General features: G+C 41.5%; 1 protein-coding gene across 1 annotated transcript in view; it reads right to left on the reverse strand.

The window, feature by feature from the left end:
- Positions 1 to 25,013, reverse strand: part of CTNNA3 (catenin alpha 3) — a 424,386-nt gene that overhangs the window by 89,240 nt on the left and 310,133 nt on the right. The window contains 2 exon segments of the mRNA XM_036385424.1: positions 12,981 to 13,035; positions 13,037 to 13,182. Of these exon segments, the coding sequence (XP_036241317.1) occupies positions 12,981 to 13,035; positions 13,037 to 13,182 (201 nt within the window).

The raw sequence follows: 25,013 nt of genomic DNA on the forward strand, positions 1-25,013 counted from the left end.
AACACGACCACAGTTTTGTGGTACCAGATCTTCACAGCTAACAAGGGTAAGATTTTTAGGAGCTAACTGTCCTGAATGTGAGAAAATATTGATAGCAAGTGAGACCTAATTATTGGCAATGTGTGTAATTAATGAGTAACAATCCAGTAAATTGCTGCTTTTAATTTTGAAATGTTCCTAATTTATTTCTCCCCTAAACACACCCATGACAGTGATTCAGCCTCCTACCTGGAACAAGAGTTGTTTTGTTTTGCACCTGGACAGTTCAGATATACACACCAGTCCCTGCTCTCTGTAACATGGGCACAGGGGATTGCTTGGGATTTAGGAATCCCTGGATCACAGCCTGCAAAGGCATGGAACACTGCAGCTGAGAACTGAAGCAGTGTCCTGCATCTGAACATCACAGGTCTGAGGCTTCAGTGGGATCCCTCTCAGCCATCTTCAAAGGGCTTCTTTGTGGCCATGCTTTGGAGGGAGAACATGAGCTCCCCTGCATAAGGAACTCATTAGAGACAGGTCACAGCATCCAAAAGAGCAGAGAGATAATTTCAATAATTTACATAATCCTCCTTTTTTTGAAGCCCTCTACCTAATACATTTTGCTGCCATGCTCAAGGACAGACTGACCATGAGATCCCAGATGAGAATGACATTTCCCCCTAGGACAGATGAGAGGAATTTCAGAATTTATTTCTCATTCCTTAGCAGACAGTGTGGACCATGTGGGCCTGTCTTGTCTCATCAGTCCCCTGCTACAGCCTGACATCCACAAGCTGTGGAAACAGGAACTACTCCTCAGCCCAGAACATGCCTGCCCTTCCTTCAAGTGCAGTCTCTGGGTTTCGTTTAGAGGAATCTGCACCACATGGAATGCCATATAGCTACACAGAAACTAAGACTAGTAAATACCCAAAGTCTACCTAAAAACCACCCCAAACACAGCCAAAGCTCAGCCAGCAAGAGCAAAGAGGCAATTCATGTATCAGGCAATTTCTACAGGCTGCTGACCAAATATTCCCAAAGTGGGATTTTCCAAATTGACTGAGCAGGACACAGGAAATGCCATAAAAAGGAAATTAAGAGGAAATTTAAGTCCTTGTGGGGAGCAAGTGACTTCATTCTATGTAAGAGAGACTATCTGAACAGAGAGCAGCTTTTTAGCAATTTAAGTGGGAAAGAAAAGTCCTGAGAGTTTAATAAAAAATAAAATTACAACCACCCTGAACCCCTCTCTGTGAACCTTCTTTGGTCGCATTGCACATGCATTGTGCTATAAACCAAAACTAGAGAATGGGGTAATTCACAAAAACCTTACAGTCACCCTTTAAAGGAGAAAAGTGGGAAGAAACAACTGAGCACAGCAACACACCAACCTGTCTGTGATCCCCAGCCAGTCCTTATGGAGGAGGCATGGCAGTGGTGCTGAATTTACAACTGCTTGGTACCAGCTGCTCTTCATGTACTACAGTAACTTTATCTTGGGAGACACCAGTGTCCTTTCAGAAGCTCAGAACACGTACCTGAGCCATATTTCCATATTTCAAATATAACTATGCTGACAATGAGTTGGTCTTCAAAACATTAACAGCAGACAACAATTTAAACATTTAATTTTGAAATGCAGCCACCTATTTTGGTAGATTACTAGAAATATTGTCTTTTTAGAAATCTGGTTCCCAGTGGGTGTAGCATCAACCTAGAAAACCTGAAATTAATTGAATTAGCCACAAAGAATAAAACTGCACAAGATTCCAAGCTTTTTTTGGCCCAAAGACAAAAAAAAATGCATATCTCCCTGGGAAATATCAGAAAATCAATACAGCTTTTTAGGCAGAGTCAGATACCGTGGTTTTGACATATGTTAGCAAACAACAAAAACATACAACACAAAATCTCCTTGGACAAAATGTATTGAGAAAAGGGTCACTACGTTTTAGTCTTATGTCTACTTCAACATAACGGAAATAATTTCGTCAAGAAGAATTATTTTTCATGGAAGACTGCTGACATTTTAAAAGTAAGCACAAGGAAAACACATTTTGGTAGCCAAAATCCTCAAACACTTAATTACAGTGAAATACCAATAAATGCTGTCAAGCACAGAAAAGATATTTTTCTGAATGGTGCCAGAAAAATACTGCCTCTAAATTTAATATTCAGAGCTAGCCTGAGAATGAGTCAGAAAGCAGTGACTCGTGACAGAGTAAGTCTGTGTGTGCTTCCTGCCTTTGCTGCAGCCCCTCAGAGCAGTGGGACTCTGTTCAGTGGGGTCACAAACACTGGCACCAGTCAGAAGGAACAGGAACCCAAGGGCTGCACGACAGCCAGAGGAGTCAGTGGCAATTGCTGCAGTGGATTTGGAATTAGGTTCTAATTGCTGAAGCCCACGTGGAAGCTTCATTATTAGAACATGGTATACTGAAATGGATTAAAATCAACAGTGATAAAGGGATGCTGCCACATTTTTAATGAGAATGTTCAACTGTAGCACATAATCATTTGAGAACAATAAACCTGCAAGCTGCAGAAGGTGAAATACCAATGGGCAGCTTCTTTGTGGCCAAGGTGACAAACTCAAGTGGCACTCTCTAAGGGTTCAAAGCAGGAACCTGAAGGGGCTGCTGGCACTCAGTATGCCAACCATAACTGCATCCTGTATTACACATTCTGTCCTACAAAGAAATCCAATCTTACCCAACTGCTTATCAGTTACATTTAAAGAACCTTCTTCAGCATTTCCCTGAAATCTCTCCATCAACTAATGTTTAAATAGATTAGCAACATTTATGGTTATAAGTGCTAATGCCACTGTCATCGGTAGGGGAAAGTTGTTCAGCTAAAGAAAGCTCTGTACAAGAAAGCAAAGGAACAGCTGGAGAATCACTTGTAACAGGTACTGACTGCTCTGCACAGACACTGAGGGACAACTCCAGCTGCAGGGGACTGCTGACAGACAAGAGAGGGACTGCCAATTACATTTCCTGCTACATCAATTCTCTGGAGAGACTATGGAAAGGCTGAAAAGGTTCCCAAGGTGTTTTTGTTCTTTACTTGGGGTTTAGAGTTTACAAAGATGGACTACAAGAAAGCCTCCGCCCAATCTACAATGCAGACATAATGATTTTCCTCCAACATACAGAGTACTGAAGATTCAAAAAAGCCAGTTATCAGCTCACAAACAATGGTTAAAAACTGAACAAAACTACACTGAATAAAACTAGCTTTGCTTCTAATACTATTGAGATACAAACTCTAAATGTGTTTTTAGGTACAGGTTCTTACTTACCTATCCCACAGAATAAAAGACAAGCAAGACAAGTGGACAAATTAAATAAACACAAGAGGACTATGTTATTACTGGAAAGAAATCTAGAGCAGTGCTGAAAATTTTACTATTAGCTCTCAGGAAAAGAAAGTAATTGCCATGGTTTGAAAAGAGCACAAAGAGTGCTCTTGAAGAGTAAACAAACACTTTGAAAAACAGAGCACCTACAGGTTCTAAATACTTCTTTGCCTATTTGGAAACATATCAATCTAAACCACACAGATGGACTGCATCCATTTGCAATGTTTCTATGCTTGACCACCATTTAATACACAACACTTCATATAAGAGGTCTGTATTAACATTCTGGAGAAATTTGCAGATTTTGAATGAAGTATATGCAAGCATTTTTACACTCAAAGTCCTTCTTAATAGTAACAGTATGTATTTCTAGTAACAAGCAAGTCACTAAACAGATAAAGAACTCTTCTCTAAGAATTTGACATTACTACAGCAGAGCATGAATGCCCACATTAAAACATTTAATTACTCAGAAAAGATGGTTCTTAAGTGAATGGAGCTGGCATCTAACACAAGCAAAACACCCTCACACACAATTTGAAAAGGATTCTGCGTATCACCTCCTTAGACATAAGGCCAACACAACATCAGGCCAGGCACAGCTTTGTCCAGCTAAGTTATGAAAACCTTTAAAGACAGAAATGTCACTGCAGCTTTGCTCTAGTGCTGCACTACAGTGAATAAATCCCCTGCTCTGCTCACACTCTCCCTGATTTTCTCTGCTGCAGCTTGTGGCCACTGCCCTTAGCTGTGCCACCTGCCTCCACCAAGAGTGAGTGGTAGCAGAGTCACTGCAACTCTCTGGGGAAGCTGCAGGTCTCCATCCATTGTCCCTTGGCTGCCACCTCCCCATGTGCAACTGTGAGTCTCTCCCCTTTCTCACAAGTCACCTGCACTAGGGCCCAGCCCATCCTCAGCACCCTCTGTTCTCCAGAAAGCTTTTCCCCAACACTTGGAGTTTGACAAGGCCTACTCTGGAAAGTGTACAGTGAGTGCCATCTTCTTACCCAGGGTCACATTCTTACATCCTTCCCATCTTATTCTGGCACTCCTGTTATAATCCATGTATTGACTTTGATGTTTGGCATACTATCATCAAATATTGTTTATTTTACCACGAATGCTCCCTCAGAGATCTGCTTCACAGTATCTCCTGAAATCTAGCCTCCCCTTCCTAAAAATAAGCATATCAAAACCAACAGTGTGCTGATATCATCCAGAACTGCTCACTAAACACTTCTGACTTCAGTTCAAGGAATCAGTATCAGGCAATTATTTTAAGCCTCCCTCAACACCAAAAATAAGGTTCCTGAGAAAACACATTCTGGTGCAGGGAATGCTACTTGAAGCCTCAGGTCAGAAAAGAAATTGTAAAACTGAACCCTAAGAAAAAAACCCACAAACCCCTCAACTAAACAAGCTGTTGAAACATCTATGGGTCTTCCCTAAACATTCCTGTTGATTAGGAGGGCCATCAACAGTTCACTGCCTAGCCTGGCTGCTAAGGCCCTGTATTCCATGAGCAAAGCATGGCTGCTGTTTTATAGTGCTTGGGAAAGGTCAGGAATTCTGCAACAACTTTTTTGCACAATACCAAGATACAGGCCTTTCCAACTGCTGACTGAAGCTGCCTACCTTTGAATTTTTAATGCCTGACAACAATCAAAAAGGTGTGTGAGCGACAGACAGTTGTACATTCCTGCATGAAACTCCATGGCAAACGCTTCAGTTCTGATGGACGCGTTCCTTGCACTTTGTCTGCTGCCCACTGCATCATTCCAATCCACTGCAGCTGTCTAACAGCACTGGGTAAACTGGGGACGTGGTCTGTGTTCTCATCGACTGTGACACAAAAGGCCTGCAGCAAACAAAACCAGCTTCAGAGATGGGCATTCTGGTAGAAAACAGAATAGAGCCCCCAGAAAGTGAGGAGAAGCCCTAGTTACAGAAATTTATTTAGTATAGAATGAATTCAATGCCACTTCTCCCAATAGTGCAATGAATGGTGGTGACAGACTTACTGAGACAAGGTGAACAAAATGAAGACAAGCTTATCGTTTATGATTTCAGCAAGAATCAATTTTACTACATTAACAGATTTATAATCCAAGCATTCATATACAGACATATATAAATACTACTGAATTATGCATATGCTCCCCCATCAAGAGCTACTGCATCATTTCCAGATCTGAAAGTTCATGGTTTCTACAGAAGGAAGCACAAAGGGCTGAGGGCATGCTGCCAGAAAGGAATAACTAAAAATATCTTAAACAGAGTTAGATGTATGCAGTTGAAAGTATTATTGGAGGAAGGTGGAGCAATAATTTACTTTTGATTATGATAGGACATGTCACAAAATTATGACTTTTATAGTAAAACATAGTGTATTACATGCAAAAATGAAAACTGTGAAAGGTGCTTTTTGTAAATTCCAGTTAGGAAATTATTTCTATGAAGAACTTAAGAATGAGCTACAGTTGAAGAACAAAAACATACTGCAGTTTTTCAGGTCTAAGGAAATCCTTACTGAAACTGGACTCAAATTCACAATTTAAACCAAAACAGTCCTCGTAGATACTATGAAATAGGAAATGAACTCTTAAGCACTGATAATCTATGAAATCCAGTTACTCAGTTCACAATCCTGCTTAGGAGGCAAATCATGCTCTGATATGTAAATGTTACAAAAGCAAATGGTCAGAAGAGTGGTAAATTCCAAAGTATTCCAAAGACTCTAGTATGTACTGGGATAACCCAGCAGGCAGATCTGACCAGCTGGCTCCAGGACACATCATATGAAGCTAAAACTGCTCATTAAGAATTAAAATGTTCCTACTGCAAAAAACTTGTAAAATAGACAAAAACTTCAGCTTCTGTAAGAAAGATGCCATCTCCAACATATTACACTGTTCTAAAAGGCAAGAGGATGAAAGGATTCTTTGAATGTGGACTGGCAAAGGAAATAAATAATCAACGAGTGCCTGAGACACAGCAAGTTAACCATGGGCAAGTGCAACAGACACAGATGCTTGCAACTCCCCAGAAATGCAAAGGAACAATAGCATCAGGGCTTGTAGGATCAAGACTGCAAGATAAACATTATGATAACAGTAATGAGATAAAACTGTGTCCCAGAGGCTCTGGAAAACACATTCCAAGTAACTGGAAAGGTTACAGAGCTAGAAGAGAATGAAATGTCCTTAAAATTACAGAGGTCAAGGCACTTAAGAGCTTGTGCAAGGAAGTCACAGCTGAAATGAAAGAAATGGCTTTGATATGGGCATAGAGAAAACCTTGTGCAAGTTCAAGAGCTTGCTCCAGTTAAAAAAAATGCAGTTAAAGGAAGAGCAGAGTCCCTGATCTTGTTATCAGCTTAGGGAAGGGCTGTCATTAATGAAGGGACTCTACTGAACCAGACCAGTCTAGTGGTCCTTAAGATCTAAAAGACAAAGATATATTAAAAGGGATAAATTCAAGTTATAGAGACATTGGAAAGTAATGAGTCACTTCTTAATGTAGCTCCAGGTGAGGGAAGATTGTCACAAAATGTCACACACAATGACTACAGAAGGGCAATTCTACTTGAAAAAATCCAACAAACCAACCAAGCGACCAACAAAAACCCCAGCCCACAAAACACTGGAGAGAGAAAACAAAAAGGACATTACTGCCCATTAGTATAGTGCCATCCTCAGTTTCCCTGTAGGGCCTGTGGAAACTGCAGAAGCAAAGACAACACTGGTGTTCAGTGGCATTCTGACTTTAAGGAAGGCTTCCCAAGTGTCCTCTGCTCCAAAATCAGGCTGCAGGTAAACCAGGCTTCACCTGGTGGCAAATGCATTACCAGGGGAGCAAGATTTAGAATTCACACAACAGCCTCACTTTTCCAGTTTTTCCACCAATGTCACTCAAACCAAGAGACCCTTCCCCAGCCTTCCTCCCACTCCCCATGGAGCTTAGATGGAGCAAAACCACGCTGTGACACATCCATGACAGGCAGCAGAAGGGTATTTATAATCCTAATCCAGGAAAATGACCTAACAACCAAAAAAGCATCAAAACTCAACTGAACACCACAAACCCAAATTTCTTACCTTCAGAAACATGTATTTACTTCATAACAATGCTGCATATTCAAGGCTGCAATAAGATTTCTCTTGAGGAAGAAAGTTCCTGGAGACTGAGTGTGTGTTCAAGGACTGCTCTGAACAGTGCATCTGTGCTGGGCACTGAGCAAGGCCTGGGGGAGCAGTGCACTGGGGAGCAGTTTCCTCTCAGTGCTTTAAATGATCACTAAGTGCAACAGCATTTCAAAGAAGCAGATGTGGAGTTATAGGCACCTTAATGCCCACACAGTGCCTATAATCAACATGGGCATTACACTGTTATTAACAGTGAAGCAAAAATAGTTCTGAGCTAGAGGAAAGGAAGAAAAGATTGGCAAAAAGAAATTTCAGTGTTCAGGGTCATTTTTTGATTACCTGGAACCCAAAAAAAGTTGATCTTTCCCCCTATTTTTCAGAACATTCTTAGATAAGAAGCAAAATCAAGTTTCTAAAGCCAGCATTTTTAACAGAATTTCACAGAAGGATCCAAACAGAGCCCTAAAAAAAAAGCCTCACTGCATTCTCCACCAAATGGAGGTTATTGACTCTGTAACAGAGTAAAAACCACAAGAATCAAGGGCTATTTCTTAAGTTATTATCTTACAATCACCATGGAACTCATCAAAAAGCATATTTTAGGCTAAGCCATGCAAATACCCTCAGTGTTTTTCTTGGCCCATTTTTTTTTTCCTTTTAGCTCTTACAATAATTCCACTGAATAGTTGCTTATAAAATGTTCCTTGTCTGGGTTGAGCACCAATTTCAAAGTTAACCAATCCCATAAGCTTGCATGCTCAGGCCTCTCTCCTTCTTCAAATGCTTTGGGGATTTTCTTTTTTTTATGTATTTTGAAGTGATAGGAGTCAATCCTCTTCTTCAGCAGTCTTTGGGTTTTATAAGCAAGAGTAAAAATCACTGAACACTAAACAGACTTGAACAGCAAGTATTCTCTTTAGATCTTATTCTGACAGCGATGAACAACTAGTGAAAAATACTTTTTCATTAAAAACTTTCTGAATTAATAAAATTCTAAATTAATCTTTTTAAATTAATAAAAACTTATGATTTTTTTGTGTGCCCCACAGAATGAGTAAGGTCCATTCACCTCATTTTAGCCACCCCTAAATAAATAATTTAGAATAAAGTCAGTCATATTGGTATCTTTTGTTCTTCAACAAGAGGCAAGGACCTTCAACTGCCCGTTCACCCCATCTCAGGATCCCATCTGAAGACACCCCTTAGGAAAAGCCAGTGAAGTCTCTGAAGTGCTCCTCTCTCCCCATGCTGGCTCAGATGAATTTACCAGAAGATGACAAAATAAGTATTAAATGTCAGAGTGGGCAGGAGAATACAGACAACCCCTCTTGCATTCCCTCTCTGGAGGGTGCCTTTTGGGTGAAAGAGCCACATTTCCAAAGAAGAACGGACCATCCCTACTGCAGAAGACTCGAGGCAGGGGACAAAGGAAACTGCCAGTCATTTCACATAAGTGCTGTGACAAACCTGTCAACTGGAATTAAAAAAGGCAAGTGAAGCAGCCAGGAAAATACAAGCCATTAGCTTGGTGCACACAGGCTTGCAAGAAATGGAAAAGCTGCATAAAAAGCCAAGATGGAAGGAGGCTTGTATTATGAAAATACCACTGTCTTTTTATGGCTAAGGTAAATTACCTTTTCCTAGAGAAAAGCAATGCAGTAGATTTAATCCCTCCTGGAGAATCAATTAATAAATTACTGTACAAGAAAGCCCTGGTTCAGGTGTAGTAGGTCAGTATTAATCCAGGGCTGTAGAAGCACCCACACTGAAAGGGCTATGAAGGGAAAGGGGAGACTGGAAGGTGATCAAAATAGCAGTCCTGGGACCAGGAAATAAATACACACATTAGTGTAACTAAATAAACTAATTCATACTGGCACATAATATGTTAAAATATGCTGCCAAAATGTAACTGAAGGCTGTGAAGGTTTTAAAGAAAATCACTGAACACAAACCCAAGCGCTCCAAAAAAGTCTAAAAGCTACATGTCTTTGGCCCACTGCAGACTTGAGGCAGTTAAAATACTTGTCATCTTTGTCTCCACCTTTTCCCTTGTTTTTCTTACAAGATCTGTAGACATTGAAGTAACTAAAGAATTTATGTTTTTATACTTATATGTATATCATTAGAGTTCGGCATTAAAGCAGAACTGCAGACCGAATTTACAATACAAACCTTTTACTCTACCAACAGATATATGCCATAATATAAATTCTTGACTTAAATTTAACTGCTGCAGACTCTGGCAGGCAATAAAATAACAGAGGAGACTGGTATTTAAAAGAACAGAACAAGATCACCCTCCCAGTTCTGAAGAAGAAATACCTTAGGATTTTATAAAGAGAGTTCCTAAAAGTTTCATTTTGCTTTGATACAACAGTACACAAACTCTACCAAAATGCAATAATCTGTGTATTTCAATCTAACAAACAGTGCCAGACATTAGGAATGACAGAGGCACCAGTAGTGAAGTTTTCCCAGCCTTAACCACACCAGAACACAGCCTCAAGCTCAACTACTTTCCCCTTGTTCAGTCAAACAGGCGCTGCTGGGCTAGAGCCATGCCTCCCCAGAACACCCCCATGGCTGAAATCATCTCCAGGGTCCCTAGGTTCCATACAGACTTGGGCCATGAGGCTCAATGCTGACTTACAGCCCCCTGCCCTGGGCCTTGGAACGCTCTGCAGCTCCTCCCCAGAAACTGGGAGCAGGGGACAGAGAACGGCCCAGTCACAGCCCAGGGCCCCAGCCCGGGGACACTGCAGTGTGGAACCAGCCCAGGCAGACAGCAGGAGCTGGGGAGCCACCCTGCAGCCCCAAGGACTGGCTATCAGCAGGAACCCTGCACAGCCCTGCCAGTGCAACCACAGAGTCAGTCCAGAAGAGCAAGAACACCAAGTGCCTCTGTAACTACATCCAACATGAGCTCACACATTCTGTCCCACAGCCTTGTGCCTCATTATGTTCTAAATGGAGCCTGTGGACAGGAGCCCCCCTGACCCAGTCCATGGCCCTGGCACACGCCCAGGCAGTGACGTGCACAAAGCAGCTGTTTGGTAACACAGCTGGCTATGATCACATAGCCACAGTGTCCTAAGGCATGTCACCCACACACAGAGGGCAAATCAAGGGATGGCAGGGCTGCAAAGACAACTTCAGCTCTGGTATTATTGAACTTCTAAAACACCATAGATGGGGCTTTTACAAGGCCTTGTCGTTAGTCTTCTCAGGGTTTTCCTTCTTGTTCAGGGAAAGGGAAGGGGTAAACAGAGGAACAGGACAAATATGCCTGAGAAAGAGGACCCTCCATTGTGTGGTGCTGTAGAGATGCACTTGGCTGCTCACAGCTCCTCTGTACACCAGACTACACCTGAGCTGAGAAATTAAGCTCCAGTTTTTAATACTCATTTTGTGGCAGTATTAAGATACAACTGTTGAACAGCTCACTTTATCTTAAATACCTCTGATGCCTTCCAGCTGAAGAGACAGACAGTGATCTTTGCTCTTTCCTTGCATACTGCAATGCAGAGAATTAAATATCTTTCTTTTCTTATACATTACCTCATCATATATTCTACAATTTAACCTTGATCTTTGTTAAAACAAACAGTAAATATATCTGCTCCTCTTTATGCACATTTTCTCCCTTCTGTTACCTCCAATTTGCATCTTTCCTATTTCTTCTCCCATTCACTCGTCCATTTTTATTTTTAGTTCTCTGCTATTTCCATGTATACTCTTTAATTTTGTTTTCACTAATTCTATACTCTGCCTGCAGTAATTTCTCATGAGTAACACTTTACCTCTTCCTTGGGCATAAAGAATACCCTTCACTGCCTGAGGTTATTGTAGAAGTTAACTGAGGAGTTTATAGCAGCACAAATACAGAGCTCTCTCCTGGTGAACTTTCCCCTTGCAATCAGCTGGGATAGAATGGTTTAGGTTACACCTGTGGGCTGCAACCTACCCGCATTTTACCCGTAAGCTGAAAAAGTTAAAACAAAACCAAGCAGCCCTCTCACAGTTCAACATGTGTTCACTGCAGATCACATAAATACAGGTGAAAATGAAAAGTATGTGTGTCTTTTTTTGCCCTCCTACTGAACAACATAAACAGTGAATTCTTTGAAGTACTGAAAAGTCATTTGAGATGTGACCATGCTTGATGTCCCTTGAAACAAGCAAACATTCCAACCACAACCAGTTTTATGCCTCCCTGTCTTCTGCAGATGGACAGGTTCAGGTATATTATATATATTACTGTCAAAGCAAGGCAGCAGAACAGAAATCAATGTCAACTCCCAATGTCTTTAAACACTATTAGTTTCAAGAAAAACAGGCTCAGCTTTTACACGAGAATCTAAATTATGCTTTTCTATGCTGCTTCCCTCTCAGTATTAGTCACAGTACTTCCAGAAATCTTGAAGAAAGGGGTGCAATGGTGAAAATTTTTCAATTTTCCTATCAAAATATCAGAAAAAAGGATAAAACACAGATGAGCCTTTTTCAAACTCTTCCCATTGTTCTCTTTTGCCACTTCACTGCAATGTCAGTTTACTCCTGTTCACATGAGGGCAGTTCTGCCCTGGACATATTTGAACTTACTAGGAAAGAGCTCAAACAAAATTCCTGCCTTTTCTTGTGGTAAAATGTCAGTTAAATGTAAGGTACTCGACATTTGTTTAGATTGAAAGAGCAAGGAATTAGATCTCTGAGTTCAGGAAGCCAAATCCTATATTCCAGGGATGTACAGACTTGCCAGAAAATCTCTTAGGAGCAGTTTAACTCCCCACTATGAGACTTGCAACCATGTAAAACATGGAAGTACTGGGAGCAACACAGATTTTATTTTTTTTAATTAATTACACATTATGAAAAGCCAGAGATTCACTTATGGAAAACACAGAAACCATTTATAGAACAGTGCAGTTACACCCCCTGTGGCCAGTACAAGCATTTTCCAATATAGGATGCCCTCTTTTTTAATATTATGGAAATGGAAAGGAGACTGCTTAATATTTTAGAAAGTTTCAAATTTCTTTTGTAAAACTGACTTTTTGGGACACCTGATTACTGCTTAACAGTCTTTAAAGTGGAAGCACACACAAATCATGCACCTCCTTCTCTGAGCTTGCCTTTCATGTGCTTAGAGCAGGCGTGGTGAGGCCAGTGCAATGAAGTGGGAAGCTGCTACCTCATTAGTTCAAAGTATCCAAACAATGCTACATGCATTAAGGACGCCAGTAACAGGGGGGTACCATAACTCAAGAAAGATTACAGAGACCCTGTAATTCAAGTAATATGTTAAAAATTACTTTTGAACCGCATGGTCTCGTCCTAGCTCAACAGCTGGCTAGAAGGAGACACGTTGGAGGGAGCCATCAATGCACCCCCCGTGCATTCCAGCAGCGGCCCGTAGGATTCCCGTTGAAGGCAGCGCACCAAGGGAAGGTGACAGGAGATAAAAGCTCCGTGCTCGGCCTTACCAGCCCCGGAGAGCTGCTGCACGTGCCCCAGGACGCCCTGGGTGTAGGCTCCAGGGCTCGTAGTTGTCCATCTCCCCCGCCACGACGTGCGCGACCCGCGCGGCGCGGCCGCGGATGGCGCCGGCAGCGCGGTCCAGGCCCTCGGCGTCGTGCTCCCGCAGCGCCACGATGCAGCGGTTCACGTCCTCCAGGATGTGGCTCTCTGCAAGCACGAGGACACCGCGTTAGCACCCACCACTCCGGCACTCGCACACTGCTTACACAGCTCAGCAGGCTGCAAAACTTACCCTGGCAAGCCCACGCTGAGCTGCCTGAAGCTTCTCCTACCATTTACTGATGCCTAGAATTCAAAGGCACTGTAATACTCTCCTATAAGCTAGAGCACCAATAAAATACCGAGTCAGAAAGTGCTATAAAAATATGAAAACCACAAAACCTTACATACGCATTAAATATTTACAAAATGAAGAAAAAATTATTAAAGCTGCTACTTTATTGCTGAAACCTTCTTAAGGCACTGTGACAACATCTTCTAAAATGAGATGAGTCTCCAATGACGAACAACTGCCCAACAACTAAACTACCTTCTTTTACATCGATGCCTTAGGATGCTCATGCTAAATCAAGCTCTGAAGTAAATTATCACCCTTCTATCTTTCTAGATATAAATTTTTCAACTGGCAATTTGTACTTACCACACCATTACTTTGATACTCAAGTATGTAGAAATGGGGGAAAAAAGCATCAGCAGGAAGGACAAAGACAAAGGAAAAAATATTGATACTACAGAGTGGTCCTTATCCAGAGCGTAACAAGCACGAGTAAGGATTCAAATCAAGCTAGAAGACAATAATGTCAAGAACTGCAGAGAGAACAGTTATGTGGTACATAAATATTTCCATCTATTCAACCAATATTGAAGGACATACTCCTTTTTTTTCAAGCAAAGTAATGCAAATATAAAATTGAACTCATGATACAAAGGTAGTATCATAAAATAGTCTTTAAATGATAATATATTTACTGCTTTAAAGCTTACATACCTCCTAAAAACTTCCCCATTAGTGCTGGTTTTGAATTTCCTTTCCTACACAGATCTGCAATCTGCTTTGTCTCACAAGACAGTGTATGACAAGAACATCAGAAGTGCATTTTGTGAAGGCAATAGCTCTGTACCATCTTCAGAAGCATCAGTGAAACTTCCCTCGCACTAAGCCATGAATTAATTCAGAGCTTACAGGTTTCTTGTCAATTCACATGACTGCCATTTTGTACAAGAGTATTAAATTATGTTTTATGTTATCCAATAAATTAGACAATCACAGTAACTTGGACAGATAAAACACACCATTAGGTAATCCTAAACTACTAACTGGCTCTGGCATGACTACCTTGGGATTCTGCCTATGCAAAAACTTATGAATTCCAGTTCAGTTTATGAAATGGCTGCATCACAGAATGTCTCTGTAAACACAGAATGTCCTTATCCTTTTCAGATGTATGTCACCACCTCCACAGAGCACAGAAAAAGAGGAGTTTAGCAATGCTGCCTTTGTCAGCACTGTGTTCAGCATGTGCAGATTTGGTAGCTGCACCCACAGACTGACAGCCATGCAAAGAGGGCACTCAGAGCACTGGCAGCTACCTCAGCTCCTCCAGTGGCAAACACAACACGTCCAGCTGGAAAGAAGAGGCCAAATGAGCAGGTGCAGAGAGATGTTCCAGGCTCCAACTTGTACAGGTTATATCTCACCTTTCCTTTCCCAGGCATCTCTTCCTGTGTGCTTCCACAGGGGGAGGGTTCCAAACAAACCAGTCTGTCTATGTGCACAACGATGGAGAGAGAGGTCTGACACACAGAATGCAGGAGAAATGACTAAAAAAGCCACAGTTACATCCAAAATGAAGCAGTATGGGCCCCCTTGTATTAGTTTTAATACTGTCCATGTGTTAGTACAGACAAGGACAGAATGGAGAGTACAACCACCACTTTAGGGGCCTTGCTGTGAAGAATACACTGCTTTTTACTGTCCAGAAAAAACAGCAATTAAAGGGCTTAATCCTGTGTAAACAAAGGCAGGGCTCTTCAGGACCTACCAAGCAAAGCCTCCATAATGGAAGATCACAGTTACCTGGCTATTTCATGTGATATGAATCTCAGGGGCATTAAAAAAATAAAATTGCCCATGGTCTCACAGACATACTGTATGAATGGAACACGTGGGGCAAAGTTCCCAGTTTCCCAACCTTTCTAAGGGATGACACAAAGAGCACTTTTATGGAACAGCAAACTTGAGAGCAGATGCTCAACAGAAATGGAACTAGACCTGTATGTATGGCAAGACTCCTTTTAAGTCATTTTAGAACTGAATATAAATGAAACTGTGATGCATGCTCTCAGATACTGTGTTTAAGGACAACAAAGTGGGATACAGATTTTATTAATTTTGTCTTGTCCATCCAGCTCATACCAGAAAAGCAGTGCAAGGTTCTCTTGCTCCATCCACCCATGGCCACACGTCAGGGTGCCAGGGAGCCTGCCCAGTGCCATCCATCTGTGCATCAGCCCTGCCAAGGCCTTGGCAGCCCAGCACCGTGTGCAAGTGCACCCACAGAAACCACAGTGAGCTTCTCCCCAGCACGGGCACTGCCCAGCAGCACGTGCTCAATAACCACAGCCTTGCACTTGTTCTGAAGCTCTTCCCAGATGAGCTACTTCACAATCAATAAAACTTTGCTCAATTTCATTTTCCCAAGGCTCAAGTAAGATGATACATTTCCCTTAGGAGATCTAATAGAAAAGGAACACCCCTGATCAGAGTCCAGCTAAGATTGTTTCAGCCTCTATCTTTCTTACTTCCTCCTCCTATAACAAATGCATTAGGTCAACTTTTGATTTTCAGCCAAGTAGCTTACTTTCCCCAAAGCAGAAAAGGAAGATTAGGATGATGGACCATCTCTTTGTCATGAGTCAATGTCTAGCAGAAGAGTTAATTGTAACAGTGGATTGATAGATGTTTAAGGAAATTGTCAGATTGCCATGGTTGCCAGAGCAATTATCATGAGCAAGTGCACTGCACCTTCTGATTTCCCACTGGGATTTTGGTGTTAGTCAAAAATGGCCCAAAATCATATCTCAGCTGAGCTAACCAATGGCTAATAAAGCTGTCTGACAAAGCCATGACTCAGACTGTCTCTGGGACAAAATCAATAGCTCTTCCTCTGCATGTCATCCAAGAAAAAAGGTGATGCCCTTCCACTCCACTTGGCACTGATAAGGCCTCAGTTGAAGCACTTGAGTTAAAGTTTCTCTGCTCAATTAAAAAAATTAAATTGTGAGCTAAATGGAGACACTATGAAAAAAGAAAAGAAAAATAAGTCCTAGAAATTTTAAAAATTTAGTACATAAAGAAACATTATAAAACTCAATTTGGTCTCCTGAAGACAAGACAGAAAATACAACATTCCTCTTCTGCAAGACCTAAACCATAAAATTAGAAAACTATGCAGAGATAGTCTAGCCAAAAAATGATTTCTATCTTTTCCCATCTGTTGACATGATAAAATGGGAAGCACAGAAACTTTGTACAAAAAGTCAGCTTCCTTTCAGATAACTCCTATTCCCCAGGCATGGTACCTTAGAGTGCTCATCAGAAAAGGATTCCAAGTTTTCCAATAAAGGCACTATCCAGTACAGCAAAAGACACACTCCCACAGACTCATAATGCTTTGATGAACTCCAGAAAGATATCTGACATCAAATAAATGGCAAGAACATCCATGCTTAGATTTAGCAAGTTTTAGTGCCAAAGTTAAGAGAACTTAAAGTCATTAAATGGAAAGTGCCAAGTCCCAGCCTACAACTCCCTGTTACCACCTTTCCTGCATTCAGACAGAAAAAAACCCAAAAAACCCAAAACAAACAAACAAAAAAAAGCCCAAGTTAATCTAACTCCCACCTTTTTGCTACATACTGAAGTTCAGACAATGCTCAAGGCTAAATTTCCATCAGCAATCTTATGAAACAGATTTTCTTGGCACTTGCAGCTCTCTTAATAAAATACCTATATTCTACAAGCAAGACACTGTCTTAGTCACTACTCAGAAATAAAATCACTGGTAATCACTTAATGTCCAAAGTTCCTGGCAATTTCAAGAGAAGAATTTTTAAATTAATAGAAAAGTACAGAAAAATTATTATTTAGAACAAGGAAAACACATATCCTTTCTTTTCTAATTGTATTAGCTAAACATTCTTCATCTGCCACATCTAAGAAACTAAATGATAATTTCTAATATTTTTTGTTCATGCTCCATCTGACAACTCTGTCATTCTGTCTCAGACCAAGGGTGGTATTGACAGGCAGGGTTCCCAATTATCTGGGATTTAGCCAACTGCATTCACACTTCCAAAATGCTCCTGTTTTAGACACACAGAGCCCTACCATAAGAAGGCTTGAAATGTTTCTTCTCTGGCTTAAAAGACAAGAGCATCCAGAAAGCTATGGGCTAAAGCTACGCCTCAGCGCCTGTAAAAATTATGGCACAAGACCTCAAGAAAACATTTCCAGGCACCAGAAGAACAAGAAGATTATTAGGGACAAGCAGTACTGATCTGCTACTGGGGCCAATCAAGCATGGACACAGTGACAGCTTCCAGTGATGAAGGACTGGCTCTGTGCATGGGGCAGCGCTCTGGTTGTCCCTGACTTGAAGGACACTTGTGCCAGTGTCCCCAGCCTCCCGCCAGGGAAATGAGGGGGGCAGTAGCTGGCAGGTGAACAGCCCTGCAGCTCCCTGAGGAGCAGGACAAAGCTGGACAGCTGCTCCTCAGGAAGGGGCACCAGGAGGGGGGAGCATTTCAGGCCAGACACAGAGCACACCCTGAGCAGCTCTGGAGGTGACACGGACCAGGCACACTCCAGAGCAGGACAGACTGACACCCAGACCCACCCTGACAAGCTGGACAGATGCACCAACAGGGAAAGCAAAGGAAACTTGGGACTTGATAGAAGGGAAAAGAATAGTTTCTCCATTATGAGCATGGGGAAACCTTTGAACAAATAACCTGTGAAGACCAAAAAGCAACTGATGCAGACAAGTGGTTGCACAAATGCTGTTGTTTGTAGGTGCTAGAGAAAATGAATTTATTATTCCCTTTGTGGCAGGCTTTTTCAGCACTATTTAAACATAACCTCCCTCTGCAAGGGGAATTGTGATGCCAAGAAAGATCAAGCACATACATGAGAAGGCTCCTGAGTTAACATGTATGCCTCATGTTAATGGGACAGATTTTCCTGAAGGAATAGGTCTACAAAATTTGCCAGAGTGCTCCAGGAAACAATAGGCTAACTTGGAAAAAAGGTAAAATCTTAGAGTATCCAGTACACCATGGGACATAAGACAGAAATATGGTGTCTGTCTCTAACAGTGAGCTGGAGGCTCAGAAGACAACGGAAGAAAAAGGATGGAAGATGACTGAGGAGAGAAAAGAGAAATAGCACAAAGGTACCCCCCTAGGCAATGTTCTTCAGGATCTATCATTATCTGTGTAAGTCCCTCCAGATTATTTTTCAGGGAAAAGAGACACAATACTTCAGGTTTTTAGAAACTTCAACCTGCAGTCTGAAACACTAGCTTCACTTCTGTTCCCAGAAAATACTAACTGAAGTGTGCATTTCTTCCAATTTTACCTTGGGGCGAACAAAGCATTGATTGAGTTGGCAGCTTCTCCTTAAGGTTCGTTTTCATTCACATGTGCATGAATGAATCTAAAATGTCAGTATCTAATCTCATGAATTCTAAAAAAAAAAGCACAAAAAAACTCACAGAAAAACCCCATCAACAAAACAACCCAACCTACACAGTAAAACCAAACCCACCCAAAATTCTGTGCCACATCACCAAAACAGAAGTACAAAAATGTCTTAAATAAGTATCTACTAATTACAGAGTTGGCAGCCAAAAATTATCAGTTTAACTAGCTGATAAAGGTTTCAGATTACAGAAAATTTCTCTCCCTGCATGAGTGAGAATCTTACAGTAATATTAATCCTTTCCAGAGTTTGATGTCTTTCTCTCCTTTCTTTTCACATGACTACAATAGATTTGACTTGAGATGCTAACTGCATCTGCTTCATTCCTTGCTCTCCATTTCATGGGCACAAAATTCAGCCTCCAGACAGGTTTCTGCATTGTCAGCTTCCCCATTCAGCATCCAGGATCTTGGGGAAATGAAGGAAGCACCAGCTTAGACTCTCAGCATGTTTCAGTGCCTCTCCTCTCCTAAAGCTTTACACTAGGCAAGCTCAGAGAGCTCTGCAAACAGAGAAGTTCCCTGCAGAAGCACACAGGCCAACCTGGATCCAGGTAAGGATGTGGACAGAGCACAGGCAGACAAGAAGCAGACCAGAAGCATGAGAACACTGGGATAGGACAGAGATAAAGGGAAGCCAGAAAAAGTGAAAATGTCAACATATCCAACTGGGCAGGGGTCACTTCTCCATGTCCAGACTTCAGCTGTCCCCTGGGCACCTCCCCCCAGAATCTTGCAGGGATGACATGAGCTCATGGAGCTTGGCCCCAGCCCCTTCACCTGGCCCAGTCCTCTCAAACACACCCTCCCTGTGTCAGCTGAAGAAATTACTGTGGTAAATAGGTATGATTGGTGCTGACAAAATTGAAACAGTAATCAATATTGATACAGTAATTAATATTTGGAGACAATAAAACAGTTAAAAGTTGAAATGCCAAAAAGAAAGGGAGAGGAGGGGCTCCACCCCTCTCCCTTCCCTGCAGATGTTCAAGGACAGGAGGAAAAGCAAGAGATAACAGTTACTAAAAATTAACAAAAAGAAGGGAAAACCTGGTTGGCTCCCAGGACAATGCCAGCTATAAGAGATTTATTGCTTTGATGCTAAAATGTAGTAATATGTTAGCTTGGCCTACATTGTACTGGCTTGGTGCACATGTGTAACCCAAAGGTGAATTAAAGGACAAAGAGGAAGAGTAGAGGCCTTCATCAGTGACAACCCCCAAAGACTTGTGCGACCACCAAAACGAGTGGTGGCGCATGCGCGGTAAAGATGGTGACGAGGGCGGAGGTAGAAGTGTGATGAATCGAAAATGGGAGGAGATGGCATTGACACAGGGCATATAAGGGGGGAATCTTCACTTGGCAAGCTCGTAGGTGAGGTGGCAAGGGTCCAAGAGCCCTGCACTCCCTACCCCACGGTTATCTTTTGCTTATGCGCTATTATTGGAACCAAATTATCCCTTCTTTTTAATCAAATTATACTGTCAATATTGCAAGTGTATCTGATTTTATATATTTTCCAAACTATTCAATTCAATTGCTGCTACCTCTAATATTGTTTGGTTTTTTATGATGGGATAATTGGGCAAACATAACATTACTGATTTTAGGACAATCCACCTCATCTTCCACATACACATGAAAAGGTCTGCAAGGACCTGCGCCTCAGTGGTGCCCATTTCTCTTCTCTGGCTACAGTCACCTAAGAATCTTAGCTCAGTTTTTATTCTAAACTTACAGGAGATGGTTCATACTTCCCCTCAGCAATGTACACAGGCAACATAGAATTTTTAATGTATTAATACTATGTAACATGCTGCTGGCTCTGTAGGAGCAGAAGGGAAAAACAAGGAATTGGAAATGGACAGGAAAAGAGGAGACAATGGAGAGTAAATAAAATAGAGCTTTCTTGTTTAATCCTTAGAAATCACTCTAACCACAAGCTGTGTTTGCAATGAGCCCTCCTGCTCCTTTTCAACTGCTACTAAATTCCAGAATGAACATAGTAAATTTTACTCAGACTAGCCATGTCTCAGCTATGAACCTAGGTAATTGTAATGTTGATAACCCAAGTAATCATGATCTTAATAACTACTCTCTCCTAGAAGAGCATTCTCTTCACCAAAGTAGCTATAACCAAAACCAGTGAATTTCTTCCAAGAGAGTAATTTACCTTCTTAACAAATGCATCAACTTCAGCTTCTTGAAGTACAATGGAATAAACCCTTCAACCTTAATTTGACCACATTAACCCTGATAACAATGAGCAGAAAGCCACTGGGCCAACATGAGGCAGGAAACCTTCTTCTAGGAAAACTAGACTAGGAAACCTTTTTGTATCTCAACTACAGCAGAGAGACTGATACTCCAATGTGCAGTTATTTACATCAGAATTCTCATGCTACATGTGCAACCTGGTCTAGCTGATGCTTTCCCTGCCCAAGGCAGGGGTCTGGAACTAGATGGGTTTCAAGGTCCCTTCCAGCCCAAACCACTCAACAATTCTACAATCTCCTAAATCTGCTCACAAATGTGGGGACTGACAAATAGTCCCCATCTCCTCTTCCATAGCAAGGCCTACTTCAACTAACCTGCTTTATACACTCAGCTTTGCTTAATTGCTCCAAAAAGTAGCCAATACTGTATTAGGAGTAAGTATTTTATTTAAAGTGCTTCCAGACAGATTCAAGAAGCTCTGAGGTAATCAGCATACATCCTTCTCCTCTGACAATGCTCTTTAGGTATTTAAATTTTAGTGAATGCAGAATACTAGAAAAACATTGCCACATAACCTTAATTCTGCTTAAACAGGTTAATTGTCTCTGACTTTTCACTTCAGTGAGAGGCTGGCGAGTGAGCAGTAACAGTCAAAATGAAGCTGCTGAAGACTGGGGTGAGAGAGATGAGGAATCACTGCAAGGATAATGGGATTCACCAGAATAAAGAACTCAGAGAGGTTGTTCTTGGTCTGAATACAATACAGACGAAGCTGTGAGCAGCAGGAAGGACTAGACCTGCATATCCCTTCCAACCACAATGGTTTTAGGATTCTGTGATAGAGAGGGAAGAACAGTGAGAACTGCCAGCCAAAGAGAGCAGGAGCACACCAGACTCCCCACATGACTGGAACACGCCTCTTCCACATCAGCAAGGCCTTTTACAGACTCTGACATACAATTGTTCAGAACACTCGCCACTGACTGGCAGCCTTTTCTTAGACTTTGCTTTTGAGCTTGTTATCTCAGACGTAATAATTACTTTTCACTCTTCATTTTAGCTACTGGATAATGGAGAATTATTTGCCTTACAAAATTCTGTCACATTTTCCTCTAGTATGTGCCAGCCAGCTCAAAAAATACACAGGATAACCATTTTCTTTATACTCAGTCTGGGCCTGTTCCCTTCATTTCCATCAAACTGCACAGCCAGAGCATTCGTTATCCTCCTCAAAACATTCCCTCTCAAAAAATACAGGAGACAGTTTCTTTTTCTGTCCCTTTTATAAACCTCAGGTAAAAACTCTGGGAGGCTTCTTTTTGCAGGAGATGAACTAAGAACGGGAGAGACTTTTTCTGGCAATTTGATCCTTTGTTTCTTCATTGCCATTAGTTTTGCAGCAGCCTGCTGGAACTGTCTGCAGGAGAATTCTGAACTACAGGAGAGCATTCTCCCTCAGCATATAAGCAGAGGACTGTGTCCCACAAAAACGGTCTACAAGCCCTGGCTTTGTCTTCTGTGCCTCACCTGCCTGCCCAGTTTCAATGCAGTTACTTAAAAACCCAATTAACTAAAGCAGATAGAAGCTACAAAAAAACCAAAACCAACCAACCAACCAACCAAACCAAAAAAGTTGTATTCTCAGTGCTATGAAAGTTTAGATTCAATTTTCCATATCATTTGCTCTGCCAAAAGAGGAGAACAGAAATCTGCACTTTTATTGCCCTAGGTGAAATATGAGCTGGCCCTAAACAGGGCATAAATAAATTTGTTTTCTGCCCTTCTGTGACTGGGAAATGGAAAATTTATTTTGCTTTCTAAATTCTGCATTCAGAATCCAAATCTAGCTAAAATATTGCCTAACTTCATGAAAATATCTCTTAAAAACTCAGAAAGGCCTTGATAAATCAAAAATCTTTAGGTCTAAAATGGCAAAAGCAATGATCTCTGAGTAAAGGATTATCTGAAGGAATTACACTGAGACTTACCTCACTGGAAAGAAGTTGTCTTTGGAGCAGGGAAATAACTAGCCAGATTACAGGGAAATAGTTCATAGCACCTATTTTACAAATCAATGCATAGCTGATAACCTAGTTCATCATTTCACAGTACATGCTACAGAATGAAGAGCTGGCAATCTTCCCAGTTTGGACTAAACAGCCTAAGAAAAAAATTGCAATTACTAGAGAATATTCAATGTCTGTCTTTGCATCAGCTGGAAGGTTTGGACAATTTGTTACCTTCAAAAGATTTCATTTCCTCAGGTGGGGAGAGGGGAGAATTAACAGACATGATAATAAATCATCTATTTCCTTCTGCAAGATCAGGGGTGTGTAAAACTGGAGAGCTTTGTGTACCTGCAGTGTGTGCAACAAAGCAGACTATTCTGTTAACTGGTGGCTATTTCATTGGTCTATAAAATAGCGTTAAAAGATCCCAGCCATCTGCCACTCCTAGGTAATTGCTCAGGTCAAAATTCTGACTTTATGATAATATTCTCTTGTTACAGCTTTGTACCTGCTATAGTAAGCAGGTGATCAACACCTATAAATATTTTTTGATACAACCAGGACACAGAGGAACAAGTGGTAACAGAGAGAAAACATTTCACTGACAAGAGACAACTGAAAACTCCCAAGTCTCCCTTACAAAAATGGTAATTTCTAAACTGTGACAAACTTGTCAGTTTTCCTGGTGGATTCTCCTCTGCACATTTGGTTGTTTGCTGTTGAAAAGTCACCTCTCACTTGCAGAGAAAAGCTGCCTCTTCATTAGATCAGCTTTCCCACTGAAGTCTAAGCTGGTACCATTTTTGCTCTTGGTGGAGGACAGGTGCTGCTGGTTTGTTTCCAACTTGTTTGGGTTGGGTTTCAGAGGACCTAAGTCTGGGAGGTGTGTTTGAAGTTTTGTTACACTGCCATCCACCAAATTTCTGGGACTAAACCTGAGCTATCTGCTAAACTTATGGGCAACAGAAGTCAGGGCCTAAGTCACACTCGGTGCACCCCACATACTCAATGAGCACTCTCTCTGATTTCACACTTGTTTTTTTCTCCCCCAGGTCCCAGCTTTGCAGCAAACAAGCACATGTCCGATCCAGCTGCTGGAGGTTCCAAAGCTAGGCTGCCTTTGGGTTATCAAGAAAACCTCATTTGTATACTACTGCTTGATAACAGGCTCACAAGAGGGGACTTAGCTTTTGCTCATCTTGTGCACATGTGCAAATCTGTTTTCTCATGTTTTGTTTTGAAAGAACAGACAGATTGGACATGCTGCTTCCAGTAATAAAGCACACTCCAGATTCAGAACTACAGCACAACTGGAACCTGCTCTCCCAGATAAGGATTTTGTGTCTTATTCTTGAAACAGAGTCCCACATTCTGCACCACAGCTGCACTGTCACTTTGAATTCTTAACATCATTGACCAAAATCTTCCCTTACCATTTGGTTGTGCTTTTTTCATACCAGTTCTTGGGAACACTTGTGTATGTTTCCAGTAGGCCTCATTACCAAAAGCAAGCAAATCAATTCCTGCAAAGCTGCACTAAACCATTAAAAGCTACTGCCACAGCTGCAGCTGGAAAGCCATTGGCAAGCAGCCTGTTGGGAAATAAACACACAAAAATTAATCCAAATCTGCATCAAACCCATGCATCTTAGACCATGCTTCAAAGGCTGCCAAATCCCAACTTATCCAAATCCCATACAAAGTGAATTCCAAATGCATCAGCCTTCAAAACTTTTGAGGAAGATACCAGTAATTTGTGAAGCTCGTGATGAGAAATGAATCTCGCAGCTAACAGTCTCAGCTACAAATTACTGAAATTCAATAAGAACAGGAATTCAATATGAAACTTCAGCTTCTGAATGAAAACATCAAGTCATCAAAATTCCAAGTCCAGTGTTGAACTACATGACCCAGCTCCTTAGTCCGGCCTACTTGCTCAGTGACTTCATGCATCCCGTTCACTCTTACCTCTCTACAGCTCTCAAAAAGTTC

The sequence above is a fragment of the Molothrus ater genome, chromosome 8 (genome assembly GCF_012460135.2).
Source record: "Molothrus ater isolate BHLD 08-10-18 breed brown headed cowbird chromosome 8, BPBGC_Mater_1.1, whole genome shotgun sequence".
NCBI classification, from domain to species: Eukaryota; Metazoa; Chordata; class Aves; order Passeriformes; family Icteridae; genus Molothrus; species Molothrus ater.